At 44.3% G+C, this 16,037-nt stretch overlaps 3 protein-coding genes across 3 annotated transcripts; 2 read left to right on the forward strand and 1 right to left on the reverse strand.

Moving 5' to 3' along the window:
* Nucleotides 1-98: 98 nt before the first annotated feature.
* Nucleotides 99-1,646, forward strand: LOC117223400 (uncharacterized). Its single transcript, XM_033475660.2, has 2 exons — nt 99-183; nt 892-1,646. The coding sequence occupies exons 1-2, from the start codon at nt 177-179 to the stop codon at nt 1,392-1,394; spliced, it is 510 nt and encodes a 169-aa protein (XP_033331551.2). The 5' UTR covers nt 99-176; the 3' UTR covers nt 1,395-1,646.
* Nucleotides 1,647-2,745: 1,099 nt separating this feature from the next.
* LOC117223386 (uncharacterized) lies at nt 2,746-4,295 on the forward strand. Its single transcript, XM_076521159.1, has 2 exons — nt 2,746-2,854; nt 3,393-4,295. Exons 1-2 carry the CDS (start codon nt 2,848-2,850, stop codon nt 4,130-4,132), a joined length of 747 nt encoding a protein of 248 aa, XP_076377274.1. The 5' UTR covers nt 2,746-2,847; the 3' UTR covers nt 4,133-4,295.
* NPF (neuropeptide F) lies at nt 4,296-9,532 on the reverse strand. Its single transcript, XM_033475654.2, has 3 exons — nt 9,391-9,532; nt 6,692-6,876; nt 4,296-5,087 (listed from the first exon to the last, which is right to left on the reverse strand). The coding sequence occupies exons 2-3, from the start codon at nt 6,859-6,861 to the stop codon at nt 4,847-4,849; spliced, it is 411 nt and encodes a 136-aa protein (XP_033331545.1). The 5' UTR covers nt 6,862-6,876; nt 9,391-9,532; the 3' UTR covers nt 4,296-4,846.
* Between the last annotated feature and the right edge of the window lie 6,505 nt (nt 9,533-16,037).

Genomic DNA, 16,037 nt, shown 5'->3' on the forward strand with positions numbered 1-16,037 from the left:
TTCATCTCGAATTTGATATTATGTACGCGTGGACGTTTGTTCTATCTGTACGAGAATCTTGTCGGTCACCGATAAGACATTTTGCCGGCGTATAAAAGTAGACACGTGTACAGATGATCTGCAGTTGTTCGAGGAGTAAGTGGTATCGGTGTAACAACATTTACTTGTCGTGAGCTATGAATCGTGAGTACTCGGACGTTTCTCTGGTAAATCGACGGTCGATCGGATCTGTTAGGGATTAATTAATCAACACCGTAGCGACCGAGCTCGATCGACGCAGTTTCCCCAACGAGAAAGTCAATTATATACTGTATATATTGTGTAGATCGTCGCACGTGAATCGTGAAGGTGCCCTCAGTGGCACGAGTGGCGCTAAATAACTCGTGCTCTAATACCCGGACGTTGTAAAACTGCAGGTTAATTAATACAAAGCTAGAGAGTTCTTGAGTTCCATGACGAGTTCACACATTTGCATCGTTAGCGTACATTGTACACATTTTTCTGAACCTCCGAGGACGAAGAGTGGATACAAAGGGAAATAATTTATACTATAGAAAACAATTGTTAATAAGGTCATTATGTTTCTTTCTTCCTTGCGATGCACATGCGTGAATTCGTCTTCTCCGATCAATAGATTAAGATTATCCTTCTAATTATCGTTGGTTATTCATGGTTGCGTGATTTTTGCGGGCAAATTACTGTACGGAAGTACCAATAAAACAGTTTCGAATGATCCGACTAATATAATAGTAGCATTTGATGAGTCCGCGCGGAGCGGGCGTGGTCTTCACCGAGGGGGAGTGGTCTCGTTGCCCCGGAGTCTGTCTAGGATCTAGACGTTGGTGGTTCCCTGCGATAAAGTAAAATCAGCAAATGGTTTCGTTATTCCAGGGTTCTACTTGTTGGCGATTTTTGCCTCGACAATTGTTGCCTCGGCGATTGTTGTCTCAGCGGCTGACCAGATCATTCCGATCTGTCCGCCGGATCTTGGATCGAACGGAGTTCAGTTCATCCCTCACGAGAAAGATTGTACTTTGTATTATCGATGCACCAAGACGGGCCAATATGAGGAATCGTGTCCGACCCATGGCTCGGCGAAATTATGTTACGACGACGTACTGAAGACCTGCAATTGGGGCGCGAAAGTGTTATGCTGCAATCCCTTCCTACCATCATCAACAACGGTTTCCGGGCCGACTATCATACCAGGAAATTGCCCAGGGAGTGGTAAAAGACCTCACACAAACTGTCTGAAGTATTACGATAGCAACGACAACGAGATCTGCTGCTTGCAAAATAATGTTTTCAACAGCGATATTTGCGAATGCGATCTGGCAAAGAACGTGAAGAACTGCAGTCCGTCGATAGAGAACAAGAAAGAGTGCGATTGGTAGGATGTTACGAGTTAATCGTGATCGGTAAAGGGCGAAGTCAGTTACGCTGGTCTTTGCATAGTCCTGTTGAGTCGCACAACTCGCTTCGTTTGACGAAGATCAATGATCGTTTTAAGATTATTGTACTAATAATGCAGATGCCTGATACATTTGCCTAAGATCCTTTCGAACGTTTCTTACCTTGTCCACATACATTCAATGTACCCGGACCATCAAAAGTGGTTGTAATTAATAAAACTACACGAAACAAAACCCTTGAGCACGTTGTTTTGATCACCCGGCCCGAAAAAATTTGACGAACGCTATCGGGAAATATGGCCGTGATGGCATTACGAAATCAGATAACCGGGTTGATAATTTTCGACAAAAGATTAATCGAATTCAATAGCGTTACATTTTCGAAATAACAAAGATAATGGTACGTATAGGCTGAAAAGATAAATGAGCGTGATCCGTAGTTACTGTCTGCAAAATAATTATCGATCTCTTTGTTGATTCACGATTCACAGGCGAGGAACGTATTTGTTTGGTTGTATGCGAGAGTGCACAGTTGCAGTGAATATAAACAAAGAGGATTGATTCGGTCAGGTGTTTGCAGCAACTGGACGACAAAGTCAGCAGAAATCGGATAATCTGTCTAATAAATGGATAAACCCCTCGATGAATGAACATTTTCTGTATTACAAGAAAAAGTAACGTTTATCGTTTATCGCAGTAATACTATTATATACTTACAGATCTCTTGCAGAAGTCATTTTCTTTGGCGTGTAATTTGTTTCACGCTTCATTCGGATTGATTAACATTTTAAAGATTGCTACGTCAAATCAGTCACAGTTGTATTTGAGCATCATTCAATGTCGATTCATCTAAAATTATTGTTCATTCATTGGTCGTTTCACGTACTTTTCACGGAATCTTATAGAATAATACTTTCAGAAGAAGCCACAACTGTCAAGAAATTCTAGATTTCTGTTCAGGAACGTCTGAACTCGTAAGATCATACAGGGAATCAAATAACGATCCTTGAATGATCACTTCATCGAACGTGCAGCTTCTGCGTTCGTTCACTGGATAGACCGTACTGTATCGAAAACGAACGGAGGCCTGTACAAAATTTCATCCTTCGTCTAAAAACCAACAGAAATTTCTACATCATCGTTATAATCGATTGAAAACAAAACGTTGACCCACATTCCGAAACCGATAACGGAATCTGTTTTCCAATAGTTTACAAGGTAAAAGAATTATCCGAATATGATGCGGTTGGCCCAATTGTCGTCCTAAAAACGCGTTATCGCGGTCGAATCTTAGTGGTCAAGAAATAGGGCTGATAAGATCTGTTGACGCATATAAAAGTGGTTCAGATGTAAGCGAACTTTATTCGTTCGCCGAGCAAGTACTACTTGCGTACATCATTTCTCGAAACTCATCGAAGCTCTCTCGTCGTTCGCAATGAAACGTGAGTGTAATATTCGCAGTGTAATCAGAGTCGTCACTACAAGCATTTTCCATTCATCTGTTCGACTTCATCGAACCACCGAGTCTGTAGGACATAATGTGCACGGGATCGTTCCGAAATTCAACCTAGTATTCGTCCGATTTTTAATAAACGCTTAACGTCGACTCATTCGGTACGCAACGATTTATTATATTAGGTCAGTGGAGCCGGTTACTGCGATCAATTGCTGTGTTTGTTTTCGGTCATAATTAACTTCATATTTATCGAATAAGTCATATCAAACTTTTCATTCTGCTATTTTCTTCATTTTTCAATACAAAAATTTAATATATCTTATTCGATAAATATGAAGTGAACGAGGCCCGAAAACAAGCCAAAAGCACAGCAATAGGTCACTTCGATATAGTGACCAGCTCCACTACCCCATAATGTGGAATATCGCAGAATGCGCGGGATTTAGACGCATTTAGGGTATTTTGGAAGAACGCACGCTCAGGCACATTTTCTAAATGTTGATCCTACATTTCTTACGTTTCAGGCACGTGCATTTTAGTGGTCGTTGCGACAGTGATCGCCCTCTCTGAAGTGAAGGAGATTTTGAGGGAGTGCCCGATAGAGTGGAACAAATTGGAAACGACTCACATTCCACACGAGACGAATCCCCACTGGTTTTACAAATGCTTTCTTGGAAAGAAGTACTTGATGAAGTGTCCGGAAAACTGGGATCCTCCGTTTGAATTATGCTACAATCAGGAGCTGCAGGTCTGCGATTGGCCGTGGAACGTTACCAATTGTGGTGGTGGTGATCCAGGCACAATACCCACAATACCCACACCCACACCCACGATACCCACACCCACACCCACGATACCCACACCCACACCCACGATACCCACACCCACACCCACGATATCCACACCCACACCCACGATACCCACACCCACACCCACAAAACCCACACCCACACCCACGATACCCACTCCTACGCCCACAATACCCACACCCACGCCCACAATACCCACACCCACGATACCCACACCTACGCCCACAATACCCACGCCCACACCCACACAACCCAGGCCCAATCCTGGAAAATGTCCATCGGACAGTAGGTCGCCTCATGAAACGAACTGCAAGATGTACTACAACCCCGATGGAACGACCTCGTGCTGTCTAGAATACCTGGTTTTCAATCCTGCGTTATGCGTGTGCGACCGCCCTATCAACGTAAAATCGTGTAAACCAACGGCTGCTGATTATGAAATGTGTAGCCGTTAACTATATAGCAGTTGCTACTTTTATTTCTCGACTATTTTTGTACAAGTGTTTTCGCGATAACCCCGCCCCATTTCTCTGTATGACTTGCAATGTATGCGGACAATGCAAACGGGTCTTGAACCGATTATTCAGATTGCGCAGCAATAAACTGTACAACACGAAATCGCCTGGAGCATTATTTTATTTCCAATTGTAACGCCGACCTTCGACATCCTCACGCGACCTGACGAACTCTCTCAGCCGATTCCGAAGAGAGATTCGAGCATATCGCAGCCTGAACGCTGTTCGACTTTGTCCTCCAATTAACTTCTGTTCCGCAGAGCAATCTCTCTCGTGGTCGCCCGAGAAGTCTGTCTCCACAAATACCACGAAACACTTGACTACTATAGCACCGTGTTCTCAGATCGCAATCGCGTGGATGCGATGCGGCAAGGTCAAAGATGCTACAATGCCAGGGCTTTTTTAAATCGTTGAGTGTCATTCAACCGAATTTTTTAGACATACCGGCGCGAATCTGAATATCCAAAGAAACAACTGTGTCGCCTCGCGAGTCGCCTTGTGATCAAAGATTGCAATTGGCTGTATCAGATCAACTGATTTTATTACGCGCAGATAACACTCTGATATCGTTGCTGACTATCTTCTTGAATTACCACGGGGGAAAGTGCGAAGAGAGATGGTCGCGGAAAGGAAAGGAGAACACATCGAAACGTTTTATTGCACAACGTCGTAGTAATTCTCGACTATGTCCAGCATGTGGTACGGCCTCGAAGGGTGCTTCCCGTCGCTGGAGCTTTCGAGCTCGCGGAGAAACTGACGGCTGGCCAGCCTCCCTTGGTCAAATCTCGGCGGCTGATGTTGCTGCTCCTGAGAGACGTCCAGCATCGACTTCATTGTGTCCCAGTTCCGACCCATCGGCGAGATGGCGGATGGAATCTCTCCCCTTTTGCCGTACCTAACCAGTTTCATTACACGCACGTTACGAAACGTCATTCAGCGATAGTGACTGGTCTACATCTAGCTCGATCGCGTCGCTCGTTCTAAAACCACTGGCAGGAAACATTCGATCGAGATCGCGAATGTCACCATTCAAGGAATTTCTCTGCTAAACGCAAATCCTATGGTCCCCTTTGGTTCTATTTATATGGAATGTCGAATTTTTCAATTTAAGAATTCCTTCCACTTCGAGTGGAATAGTTTGCGAACGATTCCATAGATTCTACCGAATGTAACATTATAGTTTCTCGTAATATCATAAACTTTTAACACCGATAAAATTAGATTTATTCCAAATTCGTACGATTTCTATTAGATTAGGTCGAGTCGTAAATAATTCAGTTTTCTGATTAGACATTTATTTTGTTTCTTATTATTTACTTTTTCGTCTTCTTATTTTATTTATTTGGAATCTTTATCTATTTAGTGAAAGCCAGAGCTTGTTTGTCCCGGTGGCTCATAGCAGATAGATACGAACAAAAGATTGTGCCTAGCTGCATCGGAAGTTATTTATGATTCGACCTAATAATATGAGCTTGGATAAAGAAGCGCATGTTCAAACTTCTCGTAGATACACTTTAATATTGTCAGGAATTGTTTGTCGTAGAAATATTTTTATAATGTCAGGAATGCAACGAATTCTCCGAATCTACATGTGAACAGATACAGTGGCAGGTCTGATCGAATATATCTTGCCAGAGGCGGAGATCCACAGATCCACAGAATTTTGGGAAATTTGTGTAGCAAAGTAGAGGACTGATTTCGATAGAATCGAAAGTAGCGCTAGAAGCAGCTGAAGGACACGCGAGTAGACCGAAAGGTTGTGAGTAAAATCGTGACTAGCCGGTGGGATGTATAAGTAAATAGGGCTAAATGTTCGAACAAATGAAAGAATAAGTGAGAAGGAAACCACAGAAAACCGTGTTACTTGAGAAAGATGAACGTTCGAGTAAACAGCGGACACCTCGGTAGGCAGATGTGTATGCAACTGAAGAGAACACGATGTACTAGTAAGTGGAGGAGAGCGTGCGAGTCGAATGGGAGAGGGAGAGAGGTACACTGTTGCATAAAGTTGAATGCACTTGCTAGAGAGTGTGGCTGCATGAATAGACGATAGCAAATGCAGAGAGCCCGGCATAAGAAAATGGTGGCGTAAGCAACTAGAAGGAAGGAGGACATTCCAGTGGAGGAAGATGAATGTGTTGAATGAACTACTTGCAACTATTGTAGAAAGTTGAATGAGCTGAGTAGATGATACGGGAGTAAACAGTTGTATTCGTACGAGAACGGAGTGACCAAGACCAGAAAATAGGCATCAGTGAAGGTAGAAGAAAAGCAAGGAACATTGAAAGAACATGTATGCATTGAATGATCCGAGGAGACTGCAAGATGGCCTATTGCAGAAAGTCTAATGCACCGAGCAGAAAACGCAGATGCAGGTACAATTTTCACAAAATATGCGTCGAGTTGCTGGCAGGTATCGGCGGATGGGTAGACGAGTGAAAACCGAAGGGTATTTTGGCCCGGAATTTGCTTCGAAATTTCCAGGTATTGCATCGTTACCTGGGTTTCCCGTTTATCGAGTAATAGTCCAGGTACTTCTGCAGGGCGTCCCAGTTCCTGAAGTCGACTCTTCGCGTCGGTTCCGGTTCACAGTGAACCATCGCTGTCCCCAGAACGACGAGGACGACCAACAGATAGATCGTGTTCCGGCACGATTGCATTCTTCGCATCGGGATGCTTCTCCGCTGTAAAATACAATCGCAACGCGAGATCGACACGAAGCACCGAGGACAATAGGCGAATATTCATTCCCGGGGCTCGGGGCTACGCGATCGTCGTTGCCGTTCGTGTACCGCGATTCGCAGACCTCCTATCGGCAACAGTCGCACAATTGCACCCGATAGGAGCGTTGCACCGGCCAGAAAAGGGCCGGGAATAACCGGTGATAACCGACCAGTCGAAGTTGACCGGAAACCGAACTGGAAATCGAGTTACCTGTTGCATCCTGCACTACAACTTCGCCGATGATGAAACTCGCTTAGCAGAGGACACGATACGTTGCGAGTTCGGTATCGATAGCCAGCGATCATGAATCGAGATACTCGAACGCGATTCGCTTATAAAATCTCCGGCCGACGTTGCGAATGAATCCCGTTGTAAACCGATCGACGACCTCCGAAAAACTGGATTCGTCAAAGACGAGGATTTGGCCAACCTTGGATTAATTCTAGCGGGATGGATGCTTTTCGAGCTTTCAAGGCGACCGTGCAATACAGATGGTAGCCTGTATCCCTATCGATGTTGTTGGGATGTTCTCATCATCTCCAACGTTTCCCTGAATTTCTTGGGAAAGCGTGCTCTTGTTCTAGCTACGACTGAAGTTGAAGAGGATATTTTGACTTGTTGGCTGTTGGTGATCTGCTACAGCAGAATTTATGTTCAGCTGTTGCAGAACGCCAAAAGACAACAGGACACAATATGCTATTCAATATCCTCTTGTCTTTAATCCTGTGATGAAGTCAGCTGCAAACCTGACGACAATTCTTCCAAAAGGACACAGTGTAGAGCCGAAACTCTCAATAGTAAGAACTGTACGACGACGCGAAAGCCTCAAATCTTTAAACAGCTAACGGTTTAAACTGTAGGCTAAAAAGTTAAAATTTAGGCGAAATAGACTTCATTTCTATCCTCGGATTAAGCGAACGAGAAAATAGGAAATTGCTGGAATCGAAAACTAACTGTTAATCGTTCCTTCTTTAAGAAGCCCGTCCAATGACCAAATTTTATGAAGCACGTCCCGATTTAGCGTCTTTATGGGTCGTTCGCGAGACGATATCCCTGCATCCCGACGCCGGATTATCTCGTTCCACGGCCGGTTTTCATAAAGCCGGGAAACATACCGAATCGACCGTTCTGCCGTTTTATAGCGACCAGTGGACTAAAAGAATACACATCGTTAGGTGAAAACTGCCGCATAAAAGGCACTCGCGCAAGCTCGATAATCCGGGGACAAAGCTGGCCGAAGAAGAGGACGAATATTTCCGCAGGACACGCCGCGCCGAACGTGTTCTGCCTCCTTGGGGATCCGCAGCTCTTTCCTCGTAAATGTCAGTGGTAGTTAACCCGTTGGTCGCGACGATTTATCGAAAATATAAATCGTTGGTGTTCGCAATGCTAACGACGATTCGGGCGAGAACAATACGACGAGAGTATTCTAATCTTCGCAGAGGACGCATCGAACCATAGTCTCGACTGATACAGATTATTTCTTCGCGGATGTTTCTTTAAAAGATCGAACGGCGTTTACACAAAGCAACCGCGAAATGCAATCGGATAAAACGGATTCGTGGAGCTGTAGAAATTAGAGTTCTCCCTTTTTACGCGCGTTTACTGCTCTCCGCAAGCTTTCTGGACGTGGGAATAAATAAAAGCACCATGTTCTGCGATCTTAGCTTTCAGGAAACGTGTAAAGTTTTCGATTGTTAAGGATATTTGCACGAAATCCGTGTCGCGAATGATCAGGCTATTAACACTTCCATGGTAATTTCTTTCTTTTGTAGATTACATTCTATGACATATAATGATGTCAATGATTATGTCAATCGCTTTAAGTGCTCGCCAAGTTTGGTGTTAGATGTCGATGAGAAAAGAATAGAATTTTATTCCGTGTTAAAGGAACGGAAAAATATTCGTACCGAACAGTCTATTACAAGAATCTCCATCTCGATTCAGATTCGTCAAAATTCATCAAAGTTCGCCAAGAGGTTACACTGTTTCTACAGACCTGAATGAAACATACAAAAATCTAAATGAACTGTCAGAAACTAGATCGTCAAGCAACAATATTTTGAACTCCGGCTCCAAATGGACCCGAGCCTCGCGGTTGTTACAGTCACATGTGCTAGAAGAGATCGGAACAGATCACTGCAGCTTACGAACCGTTGGAAAACTGTGATGAAAACGATTAACTCATTCTGCTCCAGTGTTACCACCTCGCGGATACGTTCGTCAATATTCCAAGAGAACGAAAGGTGCCATCGAAAAAGGACAATACTTCTTTCCTCTGCATCGCGGTTGCATCGATCGACCAGAAGACCGGTGAACGAGCCTGCACTTCTGTACGTCATTTAAATCGTTTGTGAAACCAGGTGCAAACACAGATATCACAACGAGAACAGTCCCACAGCACAATTCCTCGGTACACGAAAGACGAAATCGCGGGAATCGCCCGAAGTGGTTTTTGTTTCGGAGCAACTCACCGGTCGATGGGCTGATTCGTGATCAGGGTTCGTGATGCGACGATATATGTATAAATATATATATTTCCGGTTCTGCGTCGAAAAACCTTTCCTCTATCCTGAAGCACGATTTGAAGTTCGGATCGGCCGCTTGTGCCACCGACAGGAGTATATATACCTGAGAACGCACCCTCCGACGCATCCCCTCGGTTGCAGCCCGTTCTATCGCGCAGCCAATCCACGAGGTCCAACCCCACCAGCCCGGCCTCTGCCTCTGTCTACCCGTGGATCTTCGTATCCTCGATCCTTCCCGCGTATGTCGCGATTCGACTTGATCGTTCGACGCACGAGATCGGTACATGCCAACGTCACCGGCCCGCCAATTATGATCGTCGCCGAAAATTCGGTACACACATATCAGTGAGTTAGAATCATAGTGAACCATATTTAACCGATTCTGAGAAAGAACGAGTGTTATAGTTTATTAAAACGTGTACCGTTTACCGTCCGAATTTATTGTTCAGATAATTTAGATTCAGGTTCACTATCAAACACGAGATCTCTCGTGGTAGAGGGCCACGACGACGCATCTGTTCATTATTGACAAGAAAAAAGGATTTATTTATTACTTTCTGCTTGTTAATACTATTTATTTATTTATTAAGAAAAAAGGAAATGTTGGCGTCTAGAACAGATATCACTTCTTTTTAATATGCCGCTCGTGCGACATATTGTCATATTGTTGTAACACAAGTGCATTCTCTCCTTTATCAAATAAATATTATTGTCATTGTTATTATTTTCAGAGATAAGTCAACATTCTCGAAAATGTGACTTAACGCCACTACGATTCTGACCCACTCCCAAATATCAACGACTATTCTATAATTATTTGAGGTATCCGGATGTCAAAGGGCGGATGCCAATGGTACAAAGAAGCGAAAGCGAATTTGTAATCATGAACATGTAATTATGTTCGATTTACAGATCGGGAGCTGCCGCTTTCGAGAGTTTTTCATCAAATCGGATGCCCGAAGGTGGGCGAGGGGTTGCCAGCGCTGGCATACGCATCTCGCTTGGGGATTCTCATAAATCGCTGGTGGTTAAGTGTTTGCTTATTAAAACCACCGAGACGTAAACAACGAATGGACGATGTAATATCGCCGGGAAAATGAATCGTCGCTGAGGATTCGCTCGATAAACGTGTGCGCGATGATTAGGCGAATCTTGCGCGTTGCACTTCCGGCGTATCCGCATGCGGTCGTATTCGCGGTGGTTCCCTGGCGAAAAAGTAAAGGTAAGAACGAGCGAGCCATCCAATCTACTTAACGGCACCGCGAGGTTCGCGAATGAAATGACGCTCGAATCGTGCCGCTGAAACGTATCCGCGGCTCGAGCTTTCTTTCCCGAGCGGACAATAAACCGCGGAGGACGTGTAATCAGATTGGTTCGAGACGCAGCCCCGCCGTCGAATTTAATGAAACGTGCTTACAAAACGTCCCGGGAACATAAAAACGAATATTACGGCCGCAAAGGATCCTCCTGGTCGCTCGCAAACCGATCCTTTTAACGATCAAACGACAAATGGATAAAAAACGTTTGCCAGCGAACGCTCCGCTTTCATCTCCGCCAGGACCCGTCGACGGGCGTGCTAGTCGGATCAGTGTCACGATCGCGGAACGCAAAGAGAGGCGATCAAGAGTCTCTTCTTTGAAAGAATTCGCCGGCGAAAACGAGAACTTCCTTGAAGACGTCTCTAGCGTCGGTGCGCGTTTGCAGCCGCTGGATATGTCAGATATGTTCCCGTTGCAGTCTGCGGAATTCTTCCGAAAGTATCGGCTCTTTGCAGTCGCATTTGTAATCATTCCTTGGGTATACCGGTCTTGGCACTCTCTTCAAATTATAAGCCCTTCGCGTTCCTAATAAATCTTTAAAGAGTTTTGGTTAGGATCCTTCCCATTCTCGATACCTTAGGGGCCCTTCGCTTTAACAGGACCATTGGGAATACATATATCTTAGCAATTATATTTCTAATATTCTACAGATACTGGAGTTTAGGACACTGCTTTCAGAATACTTCAGATACTGCTACATGTATATTTCCAAGGCAAAGAACACTTTGACGTTGAATATCTCAATAACTATTAATCCTTTGCGCGCTCATTGTATCATACTGCAAAGGGTGATCAAGAAGTCAGAGTTACACCTGAGACGATTTCCTTGCGAATATCCAGAATCTATCACAAGCATATTAGAATAACATTCGGTACAGAATTTCTAGTGTAAGGAACGCTTGCATCGCATACAAATCGAAGATGGTACGAAACGAGCGAAGAAAATCGATCCGGCTCGAATCGTGGCCCGCTAATGTCTCGATCGATTTGCTATTTATCCCCGAATGCTCGGCCCGTGTAATTTCCGAGGGCGAAATCACCGCGGTTTCCCCCTCGATCCACTTTATATTTAAAATAAAGCGCGTCCCGCCCACCTATTCCTTCGGTTGCCGCTGCATCAGCGCATGTAGGTCGAACGGGACATCCACGCGCGCAACTCGAAACAGATATCCGAGCGATGCCGTCCGGCAATCTTAAGATCGTTAAACCGCGGGGGAGAGAAAACGACTCCGCGAAACTTTAGGATTGCCCGATAACGACCACGTTGTTGCCCGGTCGCGAGTAATCCCTTCTTCCGGGCACGTGTCCACCGGAGATCGTGATGGACATAACGATGAAACCGCGAAACGAGTCGACCAACGACACGGTCCGAGCACTGTCCGGAGAGAAAGACAACTATATTAATAATAAAAGATTCTCGATCCACTGTCGTCGATCCCCTAATCTTATTGGCTCTTCGGCGAGCTATCCTTTAATCCGACCTTCCATCTTTCGGAGACTATCATACCAACCGGAGTCGCATCAATTCAATCACATTGTAATTCATTTACGTAATTGCATTACAATGTAATTGAAATGCAATATAATTGTAATTGGAATAGAACTTCATTAAAATATCATGTAATTGAAATACAATGTAGTTGTAATACAGTTTTTCAAATTACCGTCCGGATCTTTGAGCAAGCGAGACGAATCTTGATGTTTTCTAATTAAATGATTTTTTAATTAAATAAAGAATCTAATTATTGTCTGCAAATGAAATATTAATTTAACTTCGAATTTGTTTTCTTGTTTCCTGACTTCTACGACGAATGCATGGGAGAGTTCCGGAGAAGATTTGCAACCGCAGTGCATTGTTCATTTCTGCGAAGCGAAGGACGGAGCAGTGCTAACTTCACCATTCGAAGAATCTATGAGTTGTTGTTATTTCCCCGCTGACTATGACGCCACCATCGCACGCTCCGAGTGGCTCACACGCAATTAGCATCGCAACAGTAATAATGATGTTTGCAGAATCGCCGGTTTCAGTGATTGCGGCATAAAATAGCTGAACGTGAAATGCAATATTGGAATCGATATTCCAATGTGTAACATGTTTATCGGCGGCTCATCGATGCCGACCATCTATTTGCGTATAATGATCACAAAAATGGCAACGATCTGCGTCAGAAAATATGGGGTTCAGTCAACAGGCCGTGCTAAAACAATTTGTCGAGTGTATTAAATGTTCTCGATAACGATCCTGCTTGTGCGTTTGCGGATGGAACACCGACGATATATACATATACAGGGTGTCTACAAAGCTTGGAATCAAACTTATACTGTGTATTAAAGAGAAGTTATGAACAATGTACGAAAACACTTCTCGCCGCAAGAATGCAGACTTTCATTCGACGAAATAGCGATTATCGAACTCTTGCAAATATTCCATCCGTGTTGGAAATAACAGTGTATGCATTTTTTTTTGGGCACATTCGCAAAATCGATCTTCTGTTTCTATCGTATTTTTATAAACCAGCATTTTTATAAAGCAACGCTTACATAAATTTTGAACGACGATATCTTTTCAATGAAGCATTTCCGGACACAGGTTTATCTGAACATTTTTCATCTATTTGACCCCGATAACACATAGAACATGTTCGGCCTCTATCCTTTCTGGACACCCTGCGTACCTCGACGTTTTTTAAGGAACGATGCAATTTTCGAGCGTGGGCGGACATTCGAGATGGAATTTTTCACGAGCGACCGCGGTGTATAGTTTCTCTGTTTCTCGTTTAGTATATAGTCGAGCGTTTTACGCTTCTCCCCCCCCCCTTCCATCCCTCCGTGTCCCATTCGTTCATCGGACAAATTGGATTTTTCGATAAAGGTATGACGCGTGGCCTGCGATTCCATCGGCGACGTCGTTTTCCGTCATGCGTCCGGCCTGTTGTTAATGTGCGTGTCAATATAGAACGGGAAAAGCTTCGGCAAACAGTCTCGTCGTACGATATTCTCGCGTAACCAAAAATTAAATTAAATGTCACTCAGATAACTATTCCCCTCGCGCGGTCGAAACGAACATATGCTCTCGTCCGGTGGTCTTAACGAGATTTCGCGTAATCGAGGCTCTTCGATCTTAGTTAACGCCCAGCCGATACGATGCTGCTTCGTGATCACGCGGAAAAATTGCACTTGAAATGAATCGAAATGAATTCGCGCTCGATAACGTATTAATGAAGGGCAACGTGGGCGGTTTAAATCGATCTCCATCGCTTTTCGCCGGCATTCGAACAGGTGGGTTCACCGACGAAAATGAAATTGGCGCCGCGAGTGTGATAACCACGATTATTCAAATAGGATTACGATTACCACTGTTTAGCAATCCCTGCGTGTTACGATTGTCGTCGAACGCTATCGCAACTGATTTACAAGCCTTCGGGGCGTGCAATCCAGTTCATCCCGTGGATTACCGGCTGTTTGTAGATCGGAATAGATATTTATTTGCCGTATGGCTGCAATAAATTCAGCGTTGATCGGGCGGTTTAATAAGTCCTATCTACGGACGATTAGAATGCGAAAAATCAAACTGCCATAAAGGCCATGTGTGGCCTATTCGACGGTATACAATTCAATCCGCTAAATGTAAGTGTCTGCGTATGAGACTAGTGTTATTGCAACATAACGGTGAAAGCATACCATTCATATAGATTTTATAAAGTTTTTGTTACACATTTTTATTATATATTTTATAACTCGTAGCCATAATGTAATTGAATCTCTCTGAAGTTTGTAGAACTGTATAATATGGAACTGGTAACTTTAACACTAGGTTACGCAACCCGTCAAAATGTCCGGTCACTCATTTTTTAATCGACGATTATTCAGATTCTAAAGATACATTTATGAGTTGCAATAATATTCGTTGAAAATCAGAATAAATGTCTTATTGTCACTTTTACAAATTAATAGAAAATAGCTGGTGCTTTTGGAGCTCTGTAAATCTAATGTTAAACTAGAAAGGGATACTACTCGACAATCTCACTACACAACACGTAGCCAAAGACTAACCCCTGTGCACGAGAATTTTGCTTGCGTCCTCGAAAATCGTCCCCCTCTAGACCCGAATCGCTGGAATGGAACCCTTTTCGGATCACTTGTTAGTTTCAACGCGTTCCCACCACGGTTGAGCTGGTCCCGTTGTTTGGGGACCTCAAAGGGTTGGGTCAGGGCCTACTCGACTGGTGGGGGAGCTATACCTGCCTTCCCTTATCGGTAAGTCCCCAAATGTCTGTGCAGTTCTCTTAAGCCGGAGTCACGCGAGCGTCGAGTCGGCTCTCCTTCTTTTGCTAATGGAAAACAAGAAAAACAAAGAAAAACGATCGACGTCCGTTTTCTCGATGCTCGTGTGATTCTTGCCTTAGTTATAAATAGACCGCGGATTTGATGCACTTATAGGAAAATAGGGCAGTTTCAATTTAAAATAGCGTAAAGATTCGAAGCAATTTAAAACGACAATGTATTATTTTTAATCTATTCAGATCTGATTAGAACAACAATCAACTCGCTACATACTTGATTTCTATTCCTTGCAATCGATGCAGACAATTTTTATTCTGCACAATATTATTTCTGCCATTTTTATTTTGCCATAACCGCGGTCTAATTATCAGTTTTCTAATCGTATTTCTGAAGCGAATGCCGTGACAACCAACTGTAGAAGAGGACATTCCACATAAGTAATAGGAGAAAGGATTGAAACTTTTGCGTGCACTTATAGTAGAACGTTGTCTACGATGGTAACGAGATTCGGTGATCGCTATCAAGGCCGAACTGTGTGATCCGAGATTAGCCGACATCACCGGGGACCGGAAGAGGCCGTGGTCGGGGGCTAGAGCGGGCCCCGAAGGGGCCCTGGGTGGGGGCTAAAAAAGCAGAAAGGGTGAGGATAATAATATCAGCGGTGCTGGTACGTGTTTCCATCGGGCATCCGGCGACCTGCGACGACACAACCGGGTCGAGGTGGGGGAACGGTGGCCGACGGCGGTCGACAGAGAGAGGGGCGTTGGAAGAGCGGCGACCAACGGGCCCCTCGCGAAGAAGACGAAGGCGAAGGTGGAGGAAGAGGTAGGAAACGTGGCGGCTCGTTGGCTATCGTTGGACGAGGACGGGTTGCCTGTCTAGAACGAGAGGAGCAACGGAGGAGAACGGTCATTGCCACCACCTCACCTCGAGCCGGTGCTAAAGTCCCCGACACGAGGCTGTATCCTCGACCCTGGCACGGTCTACCGT

Source organism: Megalopta genalis, chromosome 4 (assembly GCF_051020955.1).
Source record: "Megalopta genalis isolate 19385.01 chromosome 4, iyMegGena1_principal, whole genome shotgun sequence".
In the NCBI taxonomy this organism is placed as follows: domain Eukaryota; kingdom Metazoa; phylum Arthropoda; class Insecta; order Hymenoptera; family Halictidae; genus Megalopta; species Megalopta genalis.